The sequence below is a fragment of the Protopterus annectens genome, chromosome 1.part0 (assembly GCF_019279795.1).
Source record: "Protopterus annectens isolate FY-2018-M chromosome 1.part0, PAN1.0, whole genome shotgun sequence".
In the NCBI taxonomy this organism is placed as follows: Eukaryota; Metazoa; Chordata; order Ceratodontiformes; family Protopteridae; genus Protopterus; species Protopterus annectens.
The window spans coordinates 1,354,911,711-1,354,938,842 of record NC_056725.1 but is presented as its reverse complement, the minus strand read 5'-3'; the positions used below and the strand labels follow the sequence as shown (position 1 = coordinate 1,354,938,842).

At 37.3% G+C, this 27,132-nt stretch overlaps 1 protein-coding gene across 4 annotated transcripts in view; it reads left to right on the top strand.

The window, feature by feature from the left end:
• Positions 1–27,132, top strand: part of FIG4 (FIG4 phosphoinositide 5-phosphatase) — a 3,828,182-nt gene that overhangs the window by 2,353,544 nt on the left and 1,447,506 nt on the right. For all 4 annotated transcript variants that reach the window (XM_044066775.1, XM_044066785.1, XM_044066766.1 and 1 more), the window contains exon 15: positions 15,730–15,878. In XM_044066775.1, coding sequence (XP_043922710.1) covers positions 15,730–15,878 — 149 coding nt within the window. The remainder of the gene's footprint in view (positions 1–15,729; positions 15,879–27,132) is intronic.

Genomic DNA, 27,132 nt, shown 5'->3' with positions numbered 1-27,132 from the left:
AAAGGAAATGGGACTGAAGACCAAATTTGGATCTCAGCAATCTAAACAAATTGGTTCGATATGCAAAGTTCTGAATGGTCACAGTTCATTCCATTTTTGCCTTTTCTGCACAAGGACTACCAGATGTGCTGAGTAGATCTTTAGGATGGTTACCATCATATAAAAATGAACAGGTGATTCAGAAAATATCTAAATTTCTGGCTTACAGCCAGTCATTACCAGTTCAGAGCACTGCCCATTGAACTCACCACAGCCCCCAGGGTGTTCACCAAATGCATGGCACTAGTAGCAGTTCACTTGAGATTGCAGGGATACCAGGTGTGTCTGTATTTGGACGACTGGCTCATAACTGCTACAACCTGGCATCTTGTGATAAAAGCATGATACTATGTACTCCAAATTTACTCTCATCAAGGAATTACCATCAATCACAACCAATCTCAGTTAGAACCAACTCAGACATTAGAGTTCATAGCGACTCTCTTCAATCAGTAGAAGCCTCCCTTCCTTTACCAAGAGTTCAAACTATTTGATTTCAAGTCAAAAAGATAATTCAGAATTCTTCTCTATCAGCTTGATTGATTCTACAAGTCTACAGTAGTTCTGATTTTTGTTAACAAAATATCATATGAGAATTCTTCAGTGGACCCTAGCAACTCAGTGGTCTATTGTACACCAACCTATGTCCACCCAGATCAGAATAACTCAGGCATGCAAAAATTACCTCTTGTGCATTTGCTTGGATCAGATATTACAAGGCCATTCCTTCTTTCTTCCCCAGCCCAAAGCCATAGTGACCACGGATGCTTCCAAGATGGGGGGGCACTTCTTGGGAAAGACAATCTAAGCCACCTGGTCACCTCAAGAGGCTAACACACATATCAGTGTCTGGAAATGAAAGCAGTACTCCTAGGATTGCAGGCCTTTCAAGATTCTCTCCTCTCTGGGACTATTGCAATTCAGACAGACAGTATGTCAGTGGTATGGTACATCAACAAACAAGGAGGGACCTGATCTTACCCCTTTTGTCAAGAAGTTCTGCAAGTGTGGCAATGGGCAATCTCATCCAATCGATTTCTGATAGCAATGCACATTCCAGGGAGATCCAACGTGATAGCAGATAAGCTGAGCAGGTCCATTTTGTTACCTCATGAGTGGTCTCTCAACATAAGAGTTGCGGAAAAGATATTCCACCAGTGGGGTTGACCTTGCTGTGACCTCTTTGCATCTCCCCTCAACAAGTGTAGCAGGTTGTTTGCCCTCATCCCCCCACCGGGAGAATCACTGATGCTCTCCTTCATGACTGACCCCCCCATTCTCCTCTATGTGTTTCTCCCAATCTGTTTAATTCCCAAATTTCTCCAGAAAGCATCTCAATTGAAGAGCAAAGTCATCCTCATTGCCCCTTATTGGTCTTGTCAGATTTGGTTCCCCTTTTTTTGGCCTCATCTAGTATAACCTTCATGGATTCTGTGCCAGTTCCATTCCTCTTGTCTCACCCAATAGACATGATTCACCCAGACGTTTCAGGCCTAAAGCTCACCGTGTGGTTTCCCCACTTCTGTTGATAGCAGACAACCTAGGGTGCCCTCCCCTGTTCATCATATACTTTTATCTTCCCATAAAGTTTCGACTAGAAAGATTTACAGAAATAAATGGAAGATATTTGTTTTTTTAGATGCAACAAAAAGACACTGACCCATTTTCAGCACCAATACACACTGTTTTTGAGTTCCAGGCTACAATCTTTAATGAAAAGGTTAGTTCCTCAGCTGTTAAAGTACAACTATCTGCCATTTCTAATTTTCACATAGGTGTTAATAATTCCACCCTAGCTTCCTCAAAACTTTTTAAGGCCTTCATAAGGGTTACCCTTCTTTTGAGATCACCTTTTAAAGATCCAATTCCACCATGGAATTTAAGCTTAGTATTACAAGTTTTGATTAAAGCTGTTTTTGAACCAGCAGCAAAGTGCAAACTAAAGTTTTCAACCTGGAAAACTATCTTCTTGGTAGCTATAACCTCTGCTTGAAGATTTTCCAAACTTCAGGCCTAGTCTTCTAAGCCTCCTTATTTAATATTCCATAGAGACAGGGTAGCACTATGAACCAAATTGTCCATTCTTCCTAAGGTGGTGTCAGAATGCATCATCAATTGGTCCATTAATCTTTTAGTTTTCCTTCCAAATTTCACAAGCAAAGTTGAATACATTTGCTGGACGTTCATAGACAGTTACATTTCTCTTTCCATTGAACAAATAATTTCAGAAAAACTGTTTCTTTTGTGGAATCAAAATTAGGCAAGCCAGTTGCAAAAGTAACTTTAGCCAAATGGTTGACTGAATGCATATCTTTGTAACAAATTGGGCTTGTCTTTGCCACAACCTTTGAGAGCCCATTTGGTCAGGTTCATGGCAACATCATTAGTATTTTTAACCAAGCCTTCCATGGATGATATTTGTGCTGCTCCAACTTGGGCTAATCCTCATACCTTTATTACTCATTACAAAGTGGATCTGGTCTTGAGGGGAAGAGCAGCCTTCGGTTCAACAGTGCTCAGGAATATCCTTCCTTAGTGTCCTCCCGAAGATTCAGGTAGCTGGGGACTCTGTCTCAATTGTTGAGGAATGAATGAAAATTGAGAACATCGGATAAAGAAGTTATGTACGCATCATAACATTCCGTCTGTGTTGTCCATTTTCATTCTCTCACCAACCCCCTACCGTTTAGCTAATAACTTCTGTAAGAACGAGAAGGTTATAAAGGACCAATGTTCCTTTGGTTGAGCTTCAGATATTGGTTCCTATTACCAGTATGCTAATTTTTCCTATGGAACTATAAGCCAGCAAATGAGATCTGAGGTATGTTAGGGGATAGAGCAGTACAGGTAAGAGAGGAGCTTGGGAGTTCTAGTGGTCATGAGCTGTAAAAAAACAGCTCAGTCAGATCCAAGGGTTGGATCTGAACATAATTGTTGAGGAAGAATGAAAATGGGCAACACAAATGGAATGTTATGGTGAGTGCATTTTATTTAAGTTCTTGAGCCCAAACACTATATGTATTACATATACAAATAATAGTACAATACTACTGGCAAAATAACACTACAAATAAAGTAGTAAAATTATGCAAGCTAAGATAACTTTGTATAAAATGGAGAAAATAAGAGTAGTTAAGTAACAAATGAATAATAAACAGAAAAACAATTTAATAAATAATTGAGCATTGAGTTACCAACACTGTTAAATTAGTCAAACCACAGCCAAGGCTAATGAAATGTTAGGTCAGCTAGGTATGTTTTCAAAGAGTACTTGAAACCACCTACCACTGGAAACTCTCTCTGCTATCTAGATAACAAGTTTCTGGTATAGAAATACCCAACCTCCAGAGGATACAACATGCACTGCCTGAACCACTACTAGCTCCTGGAATGCAGATCTCAGTCAATACCAGGTCTAGAGATCTTGCAGATATTAAGGATCCAAACCATGTAAGATTGCATACACCAGATACAGAACTTTATAAATGATATGCTGCTTTATGGATAGCCAATGTAGTCCACACACAACCATAAGATTCTGGTACATTGTCACACCAGTAAGTAACCGATGTGTGGAACCTTTTTTTTTTTTTATTAAACAAGAAACATCTTTATTAAATTATAATTTATGACATAGACATTCATACATTTATATAAATGAAAACAAACCATATTGAAATACTTTTAGTTGCAAACATTATACATCACTTATCTAGTCACTGTCAGTCAAGGATTACATAGCTCATTCAGATCCTGCCTTCTTTTAAAACTCATTCCTCATCTGCATGTATTTTTCACACAATTCCCATTTTTTTCTATGTAATTTGCTCATACCTTTTTCTAAAGATCCCATTTCCAATTGTTTCAACTCTGTTACTATATTCACTACATCTAGTATTGTTGGTTTAGACTTTGATTTCCATTCCCTAGTAACTGCATTTTTTGGGAACTGCCATAGTTGGTCTCAGCAAGGCCTTACCTTATCTAGCCAATTCCAATTCTGTATCATAGTTCAAAAAATCATTTCCTTAGTCATACCAATTTGCTCACCCAGTATTTCTGATATAGTAGTCTGCAGGGAATTTTTAAAGTCTGACAATTCATTGCACTCTCAGAAAATATTCTCCTAGTTACCTTTTTCTTCCCAATCACACCTCCAACATTTGCAGTCTACCTGAGAAAAAAAAATTCTTTGGAGTCTATAGACTTCCAAGCAAAGATTTGTAGCATATTTGAGAGACATACATACATACATATATTCCCCCCATTGTTTCTTTATGAATTGCTTATCCAGTATTTCTTTCCAACCCTTTCTTACCTCCTCTGAGTGATTCTTACAGTTACCATGCAATATTTTGTATGGTCTACAAATTGTTCCTTTTTTAACAGCAGCTTCTGCTCTGGAGTCTACTAAAAACTCTACCAGTGCTGGTCTTTTGCTTGAGATCCCCCTATTTCTTTCTCTTTGCATATACTCTGATATCAGTCCTTGACAGGGAAGGCAGTCTGTGCCCTGCAGTCCAAATAAGTTCTTGGCCTCTACCCATTGTATTACCTTTCCCTCTCTAATTATTTTATCCCAATACCTTGCTTCTTTTGCCAGTTTTCTCCAATAAATTCCAGACCCTCTTGCCTAGTGTCTGTATCCCTAATTGCAGTCATCCTTATCGGCAGAATGTCCTTTCTCCCTTCCCTTGTTGGTGTAGATCTTAGAATACTTTCTGCTACATTATGAATATAACATTCTGTATGTTGTTATTCTCCTTAAGAATCTGCATCCAAAATCCCAATCTGTCCTTGTTTCTTTTGCATCCCCCCGTGTCATCATCCCTTTCCACTTTGAATTATAGGTTTCTGCTTGTGCTATATATTGGAGCCTTAACTGTATAGCTATGAAATACTCCTTCAAATTGGGTAATCCCAAACTACCTTGTTCTGTTGGAAGAATCAGCTTATCCCACTTGACTCTTGTCATCTTCCCCTCCCAGATAAAATCTTTCAGCTCTTTTTTAATTGCTATCGAGAACTTCTCTTCTGGTTGATAAAAATATACCTGACCTGTGTATAAAACTAGAGAGGCTAAAAACATTTTAACTTCTATACAGCTAAGTACTTCATTTTATCATGTCCCCATAAATATGGGTACTGTTGAACCAATTCATGTGTGGGTACATAATTTACAGCTTTTGCCTTTGTTTTAGCATCATTAATTTTGTATCCCGAAAATGTTTGAAACTGCCACAAAATGTTGCACAACACTGAAATGCCCTTTTATGGTTTTATCAGGTATAAAATAGTGTCATCTGCAAATAGAGCCAGCTTTTTTTGACTACCATACCAATTATATCTTTGAATTTCTGAGTCCCTTAATTTCTTTGCCAGTGGTTCTAAATATAATTCAAATAACAAAGGGGAAAGAGGACACCCCTGCCTGGTTCCTCTGCTTAAACAGAAATTATCAGAGAGGAACCCACCCACTATAATTTTCACTACCGTTCCCCCATATATCCTCCTAAACAACCATATAATTTATCAGGGAATACAAATGCTCCCATCGCCCTGCTTATAAATACCCAGCTTACTATGTCAACTGCTTTTGCTGCATCATGACCCACCAACAACAGTGGTATTTTCTTACATTCTACTTCCTTCTGGTTCGTCAATATTCTGTTATTGTTGTCAAATATTTGCTTCACCTCCAGGAAACCACATTGATCCACATCTATCAATGCTGTCATCACCTTTGCCATTCTTTAGTCATCATAGACATAAACATTTTATAATCATGATTTAGGATTAAAATGGACCTGTATGAAGCTGGATCTAATGTATCTTTACCCTCTTTAGGTATTATAGCCTCCACTGCTTTCTTCCAGGATGTTGGTGCTTCTCCTCCTCTTAAAATATTGTTAAACAAAACCTTCCAGATCTTCATCAGTTTTTCCTCCTAGCTACCAAACTTGTACAGGAATACCATTTATTCCTGGGGTCTTTCCTGTGGATTGGTTATGCATAACGATTTTTATCTCATCTCCTCCTATCCTAATTATTAATAAATGAGCCTCATCTCCATCTAACCTTGGCATATTTAATTCTCCATAAACCTTTCCATTTGCACCTTTTCTTGATTTCCATATTTCTCTGCTTTATACAGACTTTCATAAAATTTCCGAAATATTTCTAACATCTCTACAGGACCTGTTGTTATCTTCCTTGTTATAGGTGCTCTAAGCTTAGTGATACCCCTTTCTGCTTTCTGTTGCATTAGTCATTTGATAAAAGTTTTTGTGCTCTGGAGTTATTAAAAAAAAAACAGTTGTTTAACAGCGGTCTTTCTAAACTCCTACATATTATCAAGGTAATCCCTTATTTTCTGTTTAGCATTCTACATTCTACAGTTGCTCCTGTTCTTTCTGTGAAATTCCCTCCGTTCTGCAATATTTTTTGTTACTTCTTAACCATATCTCCCTTTCTTTTATTTCCACCCTATTTTTAAACAGGTCTATATTAGATCATCAAAACGGCAGAATTTCGAATGATCTAATATCGAACCCAATATCGCGAATGCTGAAAACAGTGAAGCTGCACAAAACCAAATTCTTTCCTAGGGAAAGAATTCAGTTGGCCGCTGTGGCTTCACTGTTTTCAGCGATGCGGTGTAAAGTTACGGGTTGGGTTATGGTAAGTGTGTGATTGTGCGGACGTTCGGCTTAGGGCACAAGTTGGGTGAGTTAGGGTTAGGGCACGTAAGTAAGTGCGATTGTGACAGAATTTGGGGTTAGGGGCGGGTTAAGTGAGTTAGGGTTAGGGCGTGGGTGAGGTGAGTGTGCGATAGTGATGGACCTTATGGTTAGAGTTTGAGTTAAGGTAAGTGGATAGATAGTAGTGTATGTTCAGTGTTGTGTATGGTTAGATGTAACTTTTAAATGTATGCGTGTGGATTGCTGCTTTTTAGTGTGCTTGTGGTGTGTGTGTGTGTGTGTGTGTGTGTGTGTGTGTGTGTTTCTCAGAACAGCAAATGTTTTCCCTGGGAAAAAATTTGCGGTTTTGATATTGTTAAGGTTCAGGTTTTCCAGTTCAGTGTTACGGCATTCGATAATGAGCCGTTTCGATGATCTGATATAGACCCTTTTTAAACTGCACAGTAATTTTATCCAACTCCTTAGCTATATTTTCAGAAGAAATTTCTATCTTCTGTAATACCTCCTGAATAATTTTCACTACCCATTCCTTAAATTTCTTTCTTTTCAACAGATAAGTTGGAAAGTGCCAATGTCTCATATTTATTTCATTACCCTGCATTTGTATTGTAGTTATTATTGGCACGTAAACCACAAACGAAAAAACTGTTGAACCAAAAGAGCGTAACAACGAACAAGAACACTATGAGAGACTACTTCGTAAAATAAACAGACGTTTAATGACTCCAAATTAATGTTAGCGCTTTCGGCTAAATCAAATATTTAGCCTTCCTCAGACAAACCAATTATTATTGGCACGTGATCTGAAACAGTTATTGGATGCACATTAAAACTTTCAATTAAAGCACAAGTTCCTGTGAAATGTAAGTTCTGTCTAGCCTAGCCCAGTTTTTGTATGTTGGGGAATAATATGTAAATTCACTCCAAACTCCTACTACTGATTTTATATCTTCTGTGCCAAATATTTTCATAAATTTCTTTAAAAATGTACCTTCCTTTGTAATATTTTCACTTCTGGGCCCCCCAGACACATCTTCACTGCTGCAAATCATATTCCATTCCCCATCTATAAGTAATCCCTGCTGAAAGCTGATTATTTCTCCCAGAATTTTCTTAAGCTTCATTATATCAGTTTTAGGTGGGATATAAATACATGCCAGTGTAATCTTCTTCCTTTGCCACTAGTCCCTTAGTACTACAAATCTAACATTATTATTATTTTCTTTATCTTCTTCTGTCACTATTGGAGCTCCTCTTGCAATTAATATAAGCACTCCTCTTTTCATTTGTCCCAGGTCTTCAGCTGAGTAACCATCCTGAAAACCTTTCTTTATCAAATTCACAAGTTCATTTCTTTCCAAATGTATATAGTTCACTACTCTTTTTTATGCATATATCTGTGAAACCATTAACATTTAAAAATAATAAAAAAGTCATCATTGTGTTAAAGTATCTGGTTCCAGCTTTTGTGTTACATGCATACACTAATGTTTGGCAAGTTGGTATTTTATACATTTATTTCTTGTCATATCCATCTCAGACTATGTCACATCTTACAAAACTTTTTGTTTTAATGAAAGCCCTCAAACAAAAAAACAAGTACATCCCCAATACACCCTAAAACCTTGTAACTTAATACTGCCACACAAAACTATGTACATATTCAAATATTGAAGTTTTACCCTCGTAATAGGAACAATTGTCCAAAAAGGACAGCCATGCTTACAGAGTTGAGTTAACCTAAAATGAAGGTTATCCATGCTAAGATGCATGGTACAGCCTGTGCTTCTACTAAGTGTTGTCTGGTTTTGTCTTTATTGCTGTCCCAGATTGGAAAAACACTTGAATGCTTTCAGAAAACATCATCTGGTAGCCATTGAAAGAAAGTAGTATTCTGTATTTATTACTCTTTCTCTTTATCAGATTGCCTCCATGGAGACATGAGAACCAGATATAGAGTTGCTTCTGCAAGTGTTTATTCGCTAGAGGAAAGCTTTATTGTATTAATTGTTCTTTTTTTATTCATTTGCTTGTTACTAGACCAAGCCAAGAGCCTTAATCCAGTCATTCTCCTATGCAAGAATGAGAAAAAGCTCATCAGTTTTTCTTGCATCATGCTCCTTTTTTTATGTTTCAGTGCCTACATTTCTTAAAACTGAGCAAGAGGAAAGAGAAAAGGAGGAAAAAAAACAGGGGCACCTGTTTACTTTAGTATCCCCATTGCACTTGAAAATAAAACAGAAAACTTTACTTTATAGTATGCAGATTATATCATGCACTATAAAAATACTACTGTTATGAACAAAAGTTTGTTTTACTTGCAGTAAACGATCTTCCTCCTCTTCCCCTCTCCAAAGTATTCATCCAAACATTAATGACCTGAAGTAGGACATATGCTTTATAGAGTCCCCTACAGGTTTAACAAAGTCAAAAAAGTCCAGTATTTCCAGGTTTTCTTGTTCTTTCTTGTTTCACAAATGTAATCAATGTTTTGTAATCCCAGATTTATTTGTCAATTTTTGAGTTGCTGGTTTTATTCCCATTTATCTCCATCTGCCAAATCTTGTCTCTGCTTAATTTCCAACTTACTGTTGGTTCTTCTAGTCAATTGTTGTTCTTTTTTTCAGTCTCTGAAGTATTTTCTGTTTAAACTTTGGAAAATGTTTCACTGTCACAGTCTCTCTGTGGTCTTTATTACCAGAAGAACAAGAAGCAGAATCTCATTCTGTTTCACAGCTCACCTTTTGTTGGACAGACTTTTGCATTTTCCTTCTTAGCATGTTCTTCATTAAAAAATGATTTTGTCCCTCCAAGAAAGAATATTCTGAAGATAGCTGGGTACAGATTCTCAGCATTCCCTGATTAGTGGATTAAATGTACTCTCCTTCTACCTGGTATCTAGTGAGTAAAGAGACACTGACTAGCAGCACAGGAAAGTCATATTAATAATGTATGTTATTTACTGTCATGTCTAACATAGCTATCCTATTCCTCTGTAATAAATAGGCAGGATCTTCTGTAGAGAACATACACTCCCACTAGAACTAACAAGTTCCCTGGTAATTTTCTTTATACTGGAAGACATGGCCTTCTCTTGAGCTCCCATCCTTGTCTATTCTACCCTATATATCTACTGTAAAAGCCCTCCCCCACTTTATCTACCTTAGCATACTTAACCTTACTTGTTCTTTGCTGCAGTTTAAGTCTATCTGTTGGTCTCCCCCCCCCCCATAACTTCCAGTGCATTCACTGTCTATATCATGTAAATAGTGACCTTTCCCTTACTGAAACATAAAAAATAATAAACTGCAGTAATTAGTATCTCTTTAGGCAGGCTTTTCTACTAGCCACACCTATGCCTGGTTAACTCACTACTTTGAAGCTCTTTCCGCTAACCCCATATAACTACTATGACAATGTAACATTCACCTTCTGCTATTATTTGTTAACTTGCTCTTTCTCCTAACAACTTTTCTAGTGACATTATATTTTTACTTTTTCTACTACGTAAGACATCTTACCTTGATCACCTCTAAGTCCCTTTCCATATTTCTTTGCCATTTCAGCAGGTCTATGCAGCTCGCTCCATTCGCCCTTGCTTTGCTCAGGCTTACTCAGCCCCCTTACCTTACCCCCAAATCTTACCCACCCCCACTATCCCTAGTTTTATACCTACACAAAACCCTTCTCTTCCTGTGCATAACTCCTCCTCTTCCTATCCAAGCAACCTATCATTCTGCTACCCCTCATCTTTCACTGACACCCACTACTCAAATCATAATATCTATATCTCCACCTTTGAGGCTTCACCTGTCTAGTTTTACCTCTCTTCCACAGCACTCCTCAGCCTCCATCTCATTGTTTACACCCACTATTGCCTCCTATTACACACCTTCTCTTTAGAATTTTTTTTCTCCTTTATATATGTTATATCTCTACAGCTGTCATCTTTCTTCCCATTTCAGATTTCTCTCTGCTCCACATTCTTAGCCTATTCTGCATACCAATTCAAATTTCTGCCTAATTCATTTTAATTCTTTTTATTTTTTTAACTCCTTTTATTTCCTTCTATAACATAATTTTATATACATATACTACCTGATGTTAAGTTGTCCATCTCGCCTTCGTTCTGAGGTGCCGAGTGGATGGACTCCAAGGATGGAGACCTCAGTCTCTTATGGCTCCGAAATAGCAGATGGAGCCGACAGAGGAGTTGTCTTGTCGGTGTCAGCCGGTACCGACATTCTTGGTTGGTCAAGTAAAGGAGTCTGCTCCGAAGGTGGAGATGACGGCTTGACAGACTTAGGGGATTTCGCTGGCTGAGTACTTTTAGCCGGAGAATCCTGAGGCTTCAGTAATCCCCGAAGGATTAATTTGTTTTTGTGCTCCTGCAGTACTCTTGGACTAAAAGAGTGACATATAGAACACGAGTCCTGCAGGTGAACAGCGCCCAAACAATATACACAACTAGTGTGCCCATCTGTCAGAGACATTTTCTGACAGCATGAGTCACACTTTTTGAAGCCAGATACCTTGGTATCTCTAGACATTATAGTAACAACAACCACAACAACAATAATGAAAATCTATACTACAAAAAACAAGAACAAATAGACTTTTTTTTTTTTTTTTTTTTTTTTTTACAGTTAAGGAATAGAAGGAAAGCCTCTAATTTAAATGGCTATCCTGGGGCGGGGGGAACTCTCTAATTTAAACAAGTTCAAGGGAACAGAAGGCTTGAGAGTTATGGAGTGACGGCCAACAAAGCTAAAATAGACAAGAACGCAATAAGGGATGAAGGAATATTATCTAGACAAAAAATAGACAAATACTTGACAAACTTTGAAGAATAAACAACAATATATAATATAAAAAAGATTATACTAAGCCTGAGCCAGTAAAGAAGCAACCTCACAGCTGAAGTGGCAAACGAGATCTGGGTAGCTGACGCTGGGCATTCTGGGATAAGGGGTAGCCTCGAGCCAGTAAACAGCTCTCGAGCTATAGAAGATGGCCAAGTCGGAGCCGAGGATCGGCTCCGAACCCAAACAGCAAGAAGGAAGGTGAGATGAAGACAACTAACATGGGACTTTATGGTAGGTACATAACTTCTTTTTCTCCATCATTGTCTTCAGGACTCTTGTTTCTAATACACATCAGATATGCACATCTTTCTATCCACACATCTGCTCCTACAACTGTCATACCTTCAATGCTATATGATACCTGTCACACCAATTTCTCAATCCCCCAGCCTTAATCACACTGCCTATGTCACTTGCCAGCCGTTCACTATCACTATTCCTTCTAGCTTATTTGGCTTACTCCCCATCTCGTTTTCAGGTGTAAAATTCTTAACCATTCTTCCAATCTATATAAGGTAAAATTTAATACCAACACACCTAAACTCCCACTAGCATATGCATACTGTAAAAAGATAATATAATGCAGCGTTGTCCACCCAAACCCAGGTCCCATCTACCTGTTTTCTCCACCTGCTCCCTCTTCTACTGTAACAGCATTTGCCAAACATTTGAAAATCATATTGAAAATATAGTAAACAAAGTCTCTGAATTTCATTCCTGTATCACTCATTACTCCCCAGACATCATTATTCTTACAGAAACTTGGCTCAAACCACGTATAAAAGACTCTGAAATTCTCCCCCGTGGCTATAGTATTATCCGCTCTGACAAATTAAATAAAAAAGATGGTGGTGTATCAATCATGTTTTCTAACATTATCTATGTTTCTTCTTCTTCTTTTTCTGTACCTAAATTCCTCTCTGCTGAGTGTCTTGTCTCTCACTGTAAATTAAATGGGCATAAAACACTAAGTATAATTGCCCTGTATATTCCCCCAGGAAGTAACATCCCTATTCTGGAAGACATCCTTCATTGGGTATCTAGTTCTATTTCTCATGAAAAAAATACTTCTTGATGATGTCAGTATTAACTGACAAACCTTCACATTAGACTACCCTTCCACTAGTATCTGTCTGTATGGTTTCAAACAACTCATAACTTCCCATACTCACTTCAACAAAGATAATGACACTGGGATTACTCTGGACTAGATCCTAGTTTCAAATCCAAACCTTTGTGACTCTCCAGAAACCTTCCCAGACTCCCTCAGTGATCACCATCCCACCTATTTTCAGAGACTAGCAACTCACTTTGTCAAACAGCACCTTTATAAAGACTGCCGTAACCTCTCAAATTTCAATTCCAGTATCCTTAATGGCATCCTTAATAACATTAATTGGTCCATTCTCTGTTCCCTACCACTGGATAATTCTGTTCTAAAATTTAATACACTATTTCTTGATATTCTCAATAGCCTCGCTCCTATAAGAAAAAGAGAGTTAAATTCACCCAGTCACCCTGGCTATCCCCTTCTAGTAAACAATGTACAAGAGAGACAAAGCTTGAAAAAAAATGGCAAAAATACAAGTCTCAAGCTCACCTACAGACTGACAAACAACTTTGAAACACGACAAAAAAAAAACAAGTTACTGCTGATAAGAAATATTATTACTTCAACCAAAAGGATAACCAAAAACACAACCTCCCAAAATTTGAGTCCACTATCAACAAAATATTACGCCCTGGAACTCCTAGTACCCATAACCCTTGTCCAGGCATCTAGCCCTTAGAAACTGCTTCTAAATTTAAATCCCACTTTATAGACTCAAAAGCCACCCTCACTCAAAATTCCCTTCAGAATCCTGCCATCCTGACAAATTTCAAAGCTCTAACAATGCCATTTACAACTTAAAATCTGTCTCTACTTCCTATATAAAAAATGTATCACACAAACTTAAGCCCTGCTCACCTTCTGTAGACAGTCTCCCATATGAGTATCTAAAGATTGCTGCCCCCTCTGTTGCTTACCCAATCTCTGTCTTGATCATTCAGTCCATTCGTGAGTCATATATCCCATCTCTCAGGAAACATTTTACATCATTCCTGTTCATAAAGGAGGAAACTCCACTGAAATAACAAACTTCAGACCAATTGCAATCTTGTCCTCTCTTTCCAATATCTTAGAAAAATTTATTCATAAACAACATTTACAATAATTACTCCAAGAAAATCTATTAACCTCTACCCAACACAGCTTTCACCCAGATCATAGCACAACTGCCCTTGTTGCCATTTTTAACCATGTCATTAAAGTCAGAGATAATTTAGTTTCTTCCCTCTTTTTAGACCTCTGTAAAGCTTTTGATACAGTCTCATATACCTAACTACTCTCAAAAATGCCTGCCTTAGGCTTTTCCAGTAAAACAGTTACTTGATTCTCTAGCTGCCTGTCTAACCGGCTACAATCAGTTAAATGGTTCTCTACTTATTCATCTTTTCTCTCAGTTAATACAGGTGCCCCACAAGGCTCCGTACTTGGCCCTCTCCTTTTTAACATATTTATAAATGGTCTATGTGCATCCTTCCATTAAGCAGCACTTATACGAACTGCAGATGACTCCACTGTCATTTGCTCTTCTAATAGTCTTTCCCAGTTGCAGTCACTCAGCAGGCTTTCAATTCTATTGAAAATTGGGTCAGTGACAATCAGCTTTTTCTAAATATAAATAAAACAAAACTGCTCTTATTTCTCTCCAAATCCCAAACATGCATAAAATACACCTTCAAAATATCCTCTCTTAATAATACTGAAACTGAAGTTGTACCTCACACAAAGTTACGTGGTGTCATAACAGATGACCAACTGAAATTTGATCTTCATATCCAAAAGTGCATAAAAACAACACATCAAAAACTGGGCATGCTCTGTAGAGCAACTAGATTCCTTAGCAACTCCTTAAGAGTTATCTAGCCAATACATACTTCCTTCACTACTATATGCTTCACCCAATTTCACCAACATTCAGATCTCCCTAAAATCAAAACTTGAGCTTTGCCTTAACAAAGTAGCTAAATTTGCAGCAGTCAGTCATACACCTTCCACCACTGCTCCACCCTCAGATATTTAAACTGGTTTGAGTTACCTCACTACCTCAAGTTCACCCATCTCCTCCTTGCTCATGAAATGGTATACAAATCCTCATCCTGCCCAGCAACCGGCACCATTCTTAACCATTGCCTCCCTAATCGCCCTCTTCGCTCATTTGTGAAATACCTCGTTGAAATCCATAAACCGAAAAAATCTATTGGTCACTGCCTATGTTCCTACTCAGTAGCCAAGGCCTGGAACAGTTTCCTGGAGATATTAGAGCAATGCTATGTAGCCACATATTCACACACTCTCTGAAGAGATTTCTCCTTAACTCCTGGTTCTGTACATGACTTATACCAGGCTGACACTACCCATTACTCCTTTCTTCCCCTCTCTTCCTTCTTCCTTGTCTTTCCCATGCTCTTCTTTTCCCCCTTTCCTCCCTTCTCTTATTAGCCAACGCACCAGTTACTTCTATAATAGCTCCCTACTTCATCTCCATTTACTAATCCTCCCCAACTGCAAAAATCTCATTCCTTTCTCTTAGTCTTTTGCCCATATTTAAAATGCTTAACATTTTTACCATTAGTTATCACCATTGATTGTACTTTACTAGGTGTTCAATATCTTATGATGTTTAAAATTCACTGTATGATTTTCTGATCTGACTTTATTTATCCTGTATATTGATTCTACTATTTGTTACTGCACATCATGTGATAATATTATGTAGTTTATTAATTGAACTATGTAATGCTGGAGCTTTTCTCCCTGGGCCTCTGCTGAAAAAGGGATTCATGTCTAGTTGGACTTTCTCGGTAAACAAAGCCCAAATAAATACAAAATAAGTAAATGTTAGTACTCAGTGTTTCTTCTGCATTCTTCTTTCTGTAATGAATTCACATGTGAGCAAAAGAATGTTATCATACATCATTAACAAAAGAATGTTTACATTTCAGCTCTGATGCCTGCGAAGATGCAGGACTTTTTTATGTGCTGCATGTGTAAATTAATGTTTATCTTTCTCTTCTAGACTGGTGTTTTGAGAACTAACTGTGTTGACTGTTTGGATCGCACAAATACTGCCCAGTTCATGGTAGGAAAATGTGCGCTGGCCTTCCAGTTATATGCACTTGGAATGATTGATAAACCAAAGCTGCAGTTTGATACTGATGCAGTTAGGTAGGTACTGACAAGTGTACAACATTCAGTAATTAGTGTTAACAAAAAACAGAATCTCTGCAACTGCCTTTCGTGTTGAACTCTGAGTCTAGTTTATATGCTTTCTATTTTGCTCATTCCTTTTTGTTTGTTCTCTTATCCACCCAAAGCTAAGTCAGATAAAGTGATTGGTATTGCTTCTACCTTCCTCACATTACGGTTTACTTCTTTTAGACTGCAATTTGTTAGTTTAATACCTATTTATATTTTCTTGTTTGTATATTGAGAATCACTGCATTTTATTATAATTTTATTTCATGTAACACCCAAGGTCTGATTTAGTGCACTGCAGTTTATGTCTTTGAGTGAAAATCTTAAATGATGGTAGAAAGTGATTTTGTGGAACAGAGGAAAAGTCACACAGCAGGGTCCTAATGGAGAGATGAAAACTCAGCAAGCAAAGGAGAGTAGTAGTGCTGAAGTTGAATTCATCTTCAAGTCTTGGTGAGTACCTTCATGAGGTGGACCCTGTTTTTCACAAAATCTCACCAAGAGATATATAGATATATAGACTGTATTTATTTAGCATATATAATGGACAGAAGTAAGTCAAAACCAAAAAAAAGATGGGTAGGTGCACAAGTCCCAGGGTAAAAAAGTGCCCAATACTGGTAGGAACACTGATGCGAGGACTGGAAAAAATGGCAGTGTAGAATCCTCAAAATCTGTAAATATTCCTACAATGGGGCCAGGCCAAGCCCAAGGGGAGGATGGGGCCCCCCCTGTTGTAGAAAGAAGCAGTAGCCCACAAAAATCACAAAAACTGATTGGCCAAAGAAGAGCCATAAAGGCGAAAGAGTGGACTATTGAGGATAAGAAAGAAATTATGTATTGTTACTGTCATGCAAAAAGCTCAGCATTACCAGGTAGAGGATATACAAAGAGATTAAGAGATAAATTAGAGGAAAAAAATACTTTCACAGGAAATTCTCCTCAAAGCAGCAACAAAAACAGTACACCATATAAAATAAAAAAAGAACAGTTGCAATATCTGATGGTAACCAACACTTTAATACAAAATAAACCTCCAGTAAGTGCTTTCATCTCCTCTATTTGTATGAGTCTGATGACGTCTCTGTGTTGTAAATAGAGGAGAAGAAAACACTTACTGGAGGTTTATTTTGTGTTAAAGTGTTGGTTACCGTCAGATATTGCGACTGTTCTTTTTTTCTTTCACAGGAAAAACTGTCAGAAGCATCAAATAAAAATTTGCATTCATCAATACAACAGATTTTTGAAAAACAGTATATACATCAAGAAACTTTGATCTGTTTGGAAAAAGAAGCATCTGAGGAAGTGCGAAAATTTAAACAAAACCTAGAAATTTTCAAAAAGTATAAAAAAGAAATATGAACATGGGAAAGAGAGAGATTTGATATGGTGTAATATTTATGCAAAGGAGAAAGCCAAGTTAATTAATGTAGAGAAAGCAGTCACAAAGATATTCGAAGAGAAATACAGACAAAGACATCCAGATATGGAAAATTTTAAAATAAAAAAATTAATATCACAAAGATGGAATGTGGAAAAGAAGATTAGTAAAGCAGAAGTTAAAGAAACAGAAGTTGAGTTGAAGTTATGGTGTGTCTACGGAGTGAAGGATTTAATGTAAAACATCTAACACAGACTACATCACAGCATGATGGAGTGAGTCCCCAAACTAAGGAGAAGCAGGAAGATCAGGAGACATCTGAAGAAGAAATATGGACGTGGGAAAAAAAGAGATTTAATATGATGTAATATTTATGCCAAGGAGAAAGCAAAACTAACCAATACAAAAAAAGCAGCACAAAAGATATTTGAAGAGAAATACAGGCAAAGGAATCCGGATTTGGAAAACTTTACAATACAAAAAAATAAGAAGACAAAGAGGAAAAGTAGAAAAGGAGATCATTAATGGAGAAGCTAAAGAAATAGAAATTGGGGTCATGGAGCATCGTCAAAGTGAAGGATTCAGTGTAGAAAATCTAATGGAGAAAACACCACAACAGGATAGAGCAATGGATATCCAAATTAAGGAAAAAACAGTGGAACAGGAAGCAGTTGGTCAGGTGCCATATCAAGTTATTTTGGAGCCTTCCACAGGAAACCAGTATAAACGTTCACTTAAAGCTAGACAGCAAGCGAAGGAATAGGAGACTATGGAAACTCTAATGCAATCAATTTTGAAGAGTGATAGGCTAGTGAGTTCCCATATGACAAAGCAACGGATGACACAGGATGAAGTTGAAGATAAGGTGCCACAGGAAGATGCTGTAGAACTTTCTATAGAAAGCCTGCAGGAAGTGGAAAACAAAGGATGTGCCTTCACTCTGGAAGAAAATGAACTAAGGGAAGAGTTGCTTGATTTAATGGACATAGATATATTAAAATCAATGAAAGAAATTGAGTGCAGAAGGTCAATGAAACCCTAAAAGTCAGAAGTCTGATAAAACAAATGAATACAGTAATTAGGACTGTCCATAGAAATCCATGCAATATAACAGAAGTAAACAGGATATGTTACTAGTCAGCTAAATTAATAACCGATTAATTTCTACCACAAAAGTGCAGGGTAGTGAGGCAAAGGAAGGAGAGAAGTTGAATACCATCATGGAAGTATCGGATAGAGAAAAATATAAAGCAATTAAGACAAGAGGTGTCACTGTTAGAAGACTATAAAAGAGGGAATAGATCAACAAAAATACTAAGAAAGGTAGATGTGATAAAAGCAGTGCGCAATATTAGAAAAGACCAGTATCTATCATGCACTACTGCAAATAATAAATTAAAAATTTCAGCACAGATGGAAAAACTTAGAAGATACACAGATAAATATAAAGGAAAAGTACAAAATAGGCAATTTAGTGATGACCCAAAAAAGTGGTATAGAAAATTGGGAAACAAGGTAAAAGGAATTGAAAGACCACCAAAAAAAGAAATTGATGCATTTTGGAGAAGTATCTATGAAGATCCTGTGGAACACAACAAAGATGCTAAATGGATAAAAGAAGCAAAAGAAAGAATAAGAAGTTTAAAGGTACAGGATATGAAATGGGATGAAGTAACAGCTAGAGAGATTGAAACAAACTTAAGAAAAGCCTTCAATTGGAAAACCACAGGCCCAGATGTAGTGCCTAACTTTTGGTTAAATGTATTAACATCTTTGCATGAAGACCTAACCATGAGTAAGAACTATTTATATGTGCACCCTGAACACACCAATCTGGCTAACAATGGGTAAAACAATGCTCATAGTTAAGAGTGAACCTGCAAGCTACCCCAAAAATTATAGACCAATAACTTGCCTTCCGACGATGTATAAACTATACACGGGAATTGATGCTGACAGAGTTTATAGTCATTTAGAAGAAAACTCAATTATGGCAGTAGAACAAAAGGGTCTATATTAAATCAGTGAATGCTTAAAAGAGCGAACGCTGATTTATCGACCCCATGTAAGCGAAAGCTTACAAACCCGAACACTTAGAACAGTGATTTTTTTTCCCAGGGAAAAAAATCGCTGTTCCAAAAAAGAAAAAAGAAAAAAAACCTTTAAAACATTACATAAAGTGGGGGGCTTCACCCCCCGACTTTGGGGGCTGTGCCCCCCACAACCCCTACTTAAATATACCAACTCCGAGATCGCACTACAGTGACGAAAATGACAAAATAATGAAGGCGGTCAAGCGATTTCTTTCCCAGGGAAAGAATTCGCTTATATGCCGTTTCGGTATTTTGCCGTTTTGTGCTTTCAAGTTCAATCAAGACGCATTTGATCATATAATATGGTACCAAACAAAAGGGCAATAAAAGGAAGTCATATGGAACAAAGGATAATTTGTTGTTAAATAAAGTCATAATGGAGAACTGTAAAACAGGGAAGAATCTAAGTATGGCATGGTTTGACTACAAAAAAGCATTTGATAGTATCCCACATTCATGGATAAAAGAGTGCTTAAAAATGAAGATACATCCTACACTGATTGGCTATGTTACAGTGACCGTGAAACAATGGCAGACCACTTTGCAATTAAACCATGATAAAGGACAAATTATTATCCCAGGGATAAAAATTCAGAGGGGGATATTCCAGGGTGACTCTGTCACCGTTGCTGTTCTGCCTTGCCCTTAACCCATTAAGCTGTTTACTTAACAGCTTAGGCCATGGCTACAATTTGGCTCCTAGAAAACAGAAAAGTCTAAAGACTTCTCATCTTCTATATGTCAGTGATTTAAAACTGTATAGCTGATCAGATGTGGAACTGAAAGCACAGCTACAGGTTGTCAAAACTTTTTCAGATGATATTAGAATGTCATTTCGCCTTGATAAATGTGCAAAAGCAACCTTTAAAGCAGGAAAACTGCAGCACCAGGAAATCATCAGTTTGGGACTAGAATGGGATATAAAAGAACTTGAGCAAGAGGGAGTGTATAAATACTTGGGAACTGATGAAAGTTCAGCAGTAAAACACAAACAAATGCAAGTAAAACTTAGTAAGGAATATTTTAGAAGACTTAAATTAATCCTGAAAACAGCATTGACATCTAGGAACAAAATCCAAGCTATAAACCAATTTGCTTCCTGTTCTAACTTACAGTTTTGGAGTGATTGATTGGCCCCAAAACGTGTTGGATAGATTAGATATTAAAACAAAAAGGATGCTTTGTGCTCACCAAATGATTTATAAAAATCAGTGCATACCAAGATTATATATTCCCTATTCGGAAGTTGGGATGGGCCTCCTTGAAATTGATTACACATGCAGATCTGCAGTCATGGGACTCCTCACACATCTGCTGACCTCACAGGACATAAATGTAGTGAAAGTTTTGAAACACAAGGAGAATAATCTAAGATGACTTCCCTGCTTAATCTAGCAGAAGCATATCAGCGTCAAGTAGGAATAGAAATCAAACCAGAAGTAGATAAAAATCAGGCAGCAACTGATTGTGTAAAAAAAACGAAAGAATATAAGGTGAAGGATCAGATGAAAAGGCAAGAAATGTGGGAAAATGCATAAATATAGTTGCAAGTATCGAAAACTTCTGGAAGAATCTCATGTTGATCAGGAACGAATGCAGGAATGGTTAAGGAGGGTCTATATTAGAACAAAGTTTCAAAACTTCAAATGTTCTAATATCAACCTCTATAAAGCGAATGCACACAACATCGAACATGCAGAACAGCAAATTTTTTCCTATGGAAAAAATTTGCTGTTCCAAAACACATACACACAACACAAGCACACCAAACAAACAGCAATCCACACACATACATCTAAAATCTTACATCTAACCCTACAGTAAACTGTACATACACCGCTAACTGTCCACTTACCTTAACCCAAACCCTAACCCTAAGGTTCGTCACTATCGCACACTCACCTCACCCGCGCCCTAACCCTTACTCACCTACCCCGCCCTAACCCTCACGTCCACACAATCCCACACTTACCTGACCCACGCCCTAACCTAACTCACCTAATTCGTCCTAATCCTCACGTCCACACAATCCCACACTTACCTGTCCCGCGCCCTAACCCTAACTCACCTAATCCACCCTAACCCTCACGTCCACACAATCGCACGCATACCTAACCCGCGCCCTAACCCTAACTCACCTAACCCGTGCCCAATTGCACACTTACCTGAACCCAATCCATAACTTTCCACCACAGCTCTGAAAGTAGCGAAGCGACAGAAACGGACAACCAAATTCTTTCCCTAGGAAAAAATTTGGTTTTCTATAGCTTTGCTATTTTCAGTGTTCGCTGAATAGGGGTCGATATTAGAACATTCGAAGTTTTGAAACTTCAATGTTCTAATATAGACCCATTAAGGAGAGGTGAATTCAAACCAAAAGATGAAAGGTTAATATTGGCAGCTCAAGATAGTGGACTACATACACGCTGGTTTGCAAAGTCCATTGAACATGTGGGAGAAACAGACAAATGTAAGTTTTGTAAAACTGAACTGGAAATAGTCACGCACCTCGTTGCTGGTTGCGACATACTAATGGCAGAAGAACTGTATTCTGAAAGGCACAATAATGTGGCGAGACTGTTGCACTGGGGATTGTGCAAACATTATGGTTTTGAAGTGGCTGAAAAGCACTGGAAACATGAGCCACAAAGTATCATAGGAAATGATGAAGTCTACATCACATGGGATCATCCATTACCAACAATTCAAAGGATAGATGCTAGAAAATCGGATGTAATGGTTCAGGAAAAGAAGACAAAAGTAGCATTGATTATTGAAATTGCCATACCCAGTGACTACAGTGTCCTGTGCACAGAGAGACATAAAGTTATAAAATATCAGGATCTGTAAGCAGAAACGAGAGCAATGTGGAAGAAAGATACCCAAATAGTTCCAGTAGTAGTAGGACCAACAGGTCTTATAAAAAAGAGTCTAAAATCTTATTTAGATACGCTAACAGTACATGTAACACCGTACGAACTGCAGAAAGAGTCATTACTGGGCACATTGCGGGTGCTGCAAAGATCACTTTTGGATGACATCAAAGAGTGAAACAATACTAATTTCATGAACTTTAATCGTACTTTGACTTAGGAATGGGGTCCATTTCCATCATGTTATCAGAAACCCAAAAGACTTGGAGAAATTAAAAAAAAAAAAAACAGGGTCCGAATGGAGAGGTGATAAAATTAGCAAGCAAAAGAGAGTAGTACTTCTGGAACTGAATTTATCCTTAAGTCTTGGTGAGTCCCTTTGTGTGGAGGACCATGTTTTTACAAAATCTCACCAAGATGACACGGATATATAGACTGTATTTTATATAGCATATATCATGGACAGAAGTAGATTAAAAAATAAAAAAGATAGCTGGGTGCACAACACCCAGGATAAAAAAGTGCCCAATCCTGGCAGGTGCACTGGTACCAGGACTGGAAAAAATGACAATGTAGAATCCTCAAGACATGGAAACATTCCTACAATGGGGTTAGACCAGGCTCAGGGGGAGAATGCCCCCCCCCCCCCCTGTTGTAGAAGGAAGTAGTAGTAAACAAAAATCACAAAAACTGACAGGCCAGAAAAGACCCATAAAGATAATAGAGTGGACCATCGAGGATAAGGAGGAAATTATGTATTGTTACTGTTAATGCAAGAAGCCCAGAATTTCCAGACAGAAGATGTGCAAAAAGATTAAGAAAGAAATTAGGGGAAAGAAAAATACTTGCACAAGAAAACCTGTTAAAAGCTTCAAATGCAAATTTGAGTTCATTAATACAACAGATTCATGAAAAACATTATATAGTCCAAGAAACCTTGGGCTGTTTGGAAAAAGAAGCAAGTGAGGAAATGCAAAAATATAAAGAACGAAATCTAGAGATGTTTGAAAGGTATAAAAGAGAAATTTGGACATGTGAAAGAAAGAGATCTGATATGGTGCAATATTTATGCAAGGGAGAAAACCAAATTAATTAGTACAAAACAACACAGCTCTAAAGATGTTCCAAGAGAAATACAAGCAAAAGCACCCAGATATGGAAAATTTCACAATACAAAAAAATAAGATCACGGGGGGACGTGGAACAGAAGTTTAACAAAATAGAAGTTAAAAAACAGAAGCTGATGTTATGGATTACCTGTGAAGTGAAGGATTTAGAGTTGAACGTCTAACGCAAGTTATGTCAGAGCATGACAGAACAATGACTCCCTCAAATAAGGAGAAACAGGAGTGGGAGATATCTGAAGAAGAGATATGGACATGGGAAAGAAAAAAGAGATTTAATATGGTGCAATATTTATCCAAAGGAGAAAGCAAAACTAATCAATACAAAAATGCAGCACCAAAGATATGTCAAGAGAAATACAGGTAAAGTCATCCAGATATGGAAAATTTTACAGTACAAAAATTAAGAAAACAAAGGAGGAAAGTAGAAAAGAGGATTAGTAATGGAGACGTTAAAGAAACATGTACTGAAGTTATGGATTACCTGTGAAGTGAAGGATTTAGTGTAGAAAATCTAACTCTGATAACATCACAGTATGACAGAATAATGGATCCTCAAATTAAGCAGAAACCAGTGGAGCAGGAGCATCTGATCAGTTGCCATATGAAGATACTTTGGAGCCTTTAGTAGGAAACTATTACAAACATTCTGTTGAAGTTGCATAGCAAGAGAAGGAACAGGAAACTATAGCAACTCTGATGGTGTCAGTGTTGTGGATTGATAGGTCAGTGAGTTCCCATATGAAAGAACAGTCATTGACACAAGGTGAAGTTGAAGAGAATATGGCATAGGAAGACTTTCTGGAACTTTCTGTAGAATGCTCACAGGAAACAGAGAATAAAGAATGTGCCTTTACTTTAGAAGAAAATGATCTAAGGGAAGAATTGCTTGAATTAATAGATGGATAGACATGTTAAGATCAATGAAAGAAACAGACTACTGAAAATCAATAAGATACAAAATGTTAGAAGTTTGATAAAACAAATGAATTCAGCAATCAAGACTCTTCATAGAATTTAATGCGCTGTAACAGAAGTAAATAGGATATATTATTGTGCAGTTAATTTACTGACAGATAAAATCTTACACAAAAACAGGGGCAGTAAGGGAAAGGAAGGGGAGAAATCAAATGCCATCATGTAAGTATCGAATAGAGAAAACCATAAAGCAATTAAGAGTAGAAGTGTAGCTATTAGAAAAGTACAGAAAATAGAAGAGATCAACAAAAATACTCAGAAAGATAGACATGATAAAAGCAATCAGCAGTAATATAACAGACCAGGATCTATCCTACACTATTGCAAACAATAAACTAAAGATATCAGCACAGGCAGAAAAACTTAGAAGATATGCAGATAAATATATAAGAAAAGTACGAAGTAAGCAATTTATTGATAATGCAAAAAGTTTTATAGAGAATTGGGTAACAAGGCAAAAGGAATATAAACACCACCAAAAATAGAAGAAATAGACACATTTTTGAAAAAAATATCTGTGGAGATCCTGTGGAACATAACAAAGATACCGAAGGTAGAGAAGAAGTCGAAGGAAGAATAAGTTCAAATATACAGGATATGAAATGGGATGAAGTAACGGCCAGAGAGATTGAAACAAAATTGAGAAAAGTTCCTTAGGGAAAAACAACAGGCCCAGATGCAATATCTAACCTCTGGCTAAAAGTATTAACATTTTTTACATGAAGATTTAGCCATGAGTAAAAACTGTTTATATCCACACCTCAAACAGACTCCAACCTGGTTAACAGCAGGAAAAATTATACTCCTCCTTAAGCGTGAACCTGAAAGATATCTTAACAACTATAGGCCAATAACTTGCCTTCCAACGATGTATAAATTGTACACTGAAATTGATGCTGACAGAGTTTACAGTCATTTAGAAGAACAAAAAAGTAACAAAAGAAAGTCATATGGATCAAAGGGTCATTTGTTGTTAAGTAAAGTCATAATGGAGAATTGTAAAAAGGGAAAGAATCTAAGTATGGCACGGATAGACTACAAAAAAGCATTTGACACCATCCCACATTCATGGATAAAAGATTGCTACAAATGTATAAGATACACCCTACACTGATTGATTACATTACAGCAGTGGCCATGAAACAGTGGCAGACCCCTTTGCAGCTAAGCCATGATAAAATGCAAATTATTATCCCAGGAATAAAAATTCAGCAGGGAGGGTGGTATTCCAAGGTAACTCTTTGTCACCGCTGCTCTTTTGTCTTACCCTTAACCCATTAAGCTGTCTACTTAATAGAGTCGGTCATTAGATCATGGCTACAATTTGGCTCCCAGAAAACAACCAAGTGTAAAAACTTCTCATCTTCTTTGTATGGATGAGTTAAAATTGTATAGTTCATCAGATGAGGAAATGAATGCACAACTGCAAGTGATCAAAACGTTCTCAGATGATATAACAATTTCATTTGTTCTTGATAAATGTGCAAAAGCAATCTTTAAAGTAGGAAAGCTGCAGCAGCAATAGAATTTCAGTCTGGGACAAGAATGTGATATAAAAGAAGTAGAGCAAGAGGGAATGTATAAATATTTGTGAACTGACAAAGGATTAACAATAAAACATGAACAAATGTGAATAAAACTTGGTAAGGAATATTTTAGAAGACTAAAATTAATACAAAAAAACAGCTCTGACATCTAGAAACGAAGTCCACAATTTGTTTTTCTGTTCTAACTTACAGTTTTGGGGTGATTGACCCCAAATCATTTTAGATCAGTTGGACAGGAAAACAAGAAAAATGCTTCATGATTATCAGATGATTTATAAAAATTAGTGAATACCAAGGTTATATATTTCTCGTTCCTTGTTCTGAAGGAGGTATGGGTCTCCTCGAAACTGATTAAATGTATAGGTCTGCAGTTGTAGGACTGAATACATATTTGCTGACCTCACAAGATCCAAAAATAGAGAAAGTATTAAAACATGAGGAGAACAAGTCTATGATGACTTCCCTGCTTAGTTTAACAGAAGCATATTGGTGTCGAGCGAGAATGGAAATCAAACCAGAAGTAGATAAAAATCAGGCAGCAACTGAATATTCCAAAAAACAAAAGAAAGAAGGTAAGGGATCATATGAGAAGGCAAAATGTGAAAAATGCATAAATATAGTTGCAAGTACAGAAAAGTCCTGGAACAACCTCATGTCTGAATCTCCTCCTGTCCTGCAACTTCTTGTTTCCCTCTTCATTGCTACCTCCCCACTACCTGACATCTATAACTTACAAATTTCTGTACTTAATCATGCTACTCTTCAGCTTATCCCCTATTCTTCTCCTCCTGCTGTGCCATATTTCTTCCTACCATGACTCAGAAATGTATTGCAAAATCTCTCCAACTCTCTCCCAACCACATATCCATACTGCTTCCTCTTTACACTCTCCACACATTGCACCAAACTTGTTTAATATTGCCTACCACCATTATTCCAAATATAGACTGATTAACTGCACTTCAAGTCAAACCAAAACAAAATTAAGTGTAAGAATCTTCTCCGAAAATAGGTATACATAATTCCCAATATACTAAAATCCTTCTAGGAGGAGTCATACACCCCTAAACTTGTCCCCCACCTCTCACAATGAACACAAAGATAATTCTCTTCCACACACTTCCATAACCCAAGAACAGCTAATCCCCGACTCTGGTGATCTACTTTTTGCTGCAATAAATGTTAGCAGTATAAGGAATAAAACTGATGAATTACATGCCTGGATTGC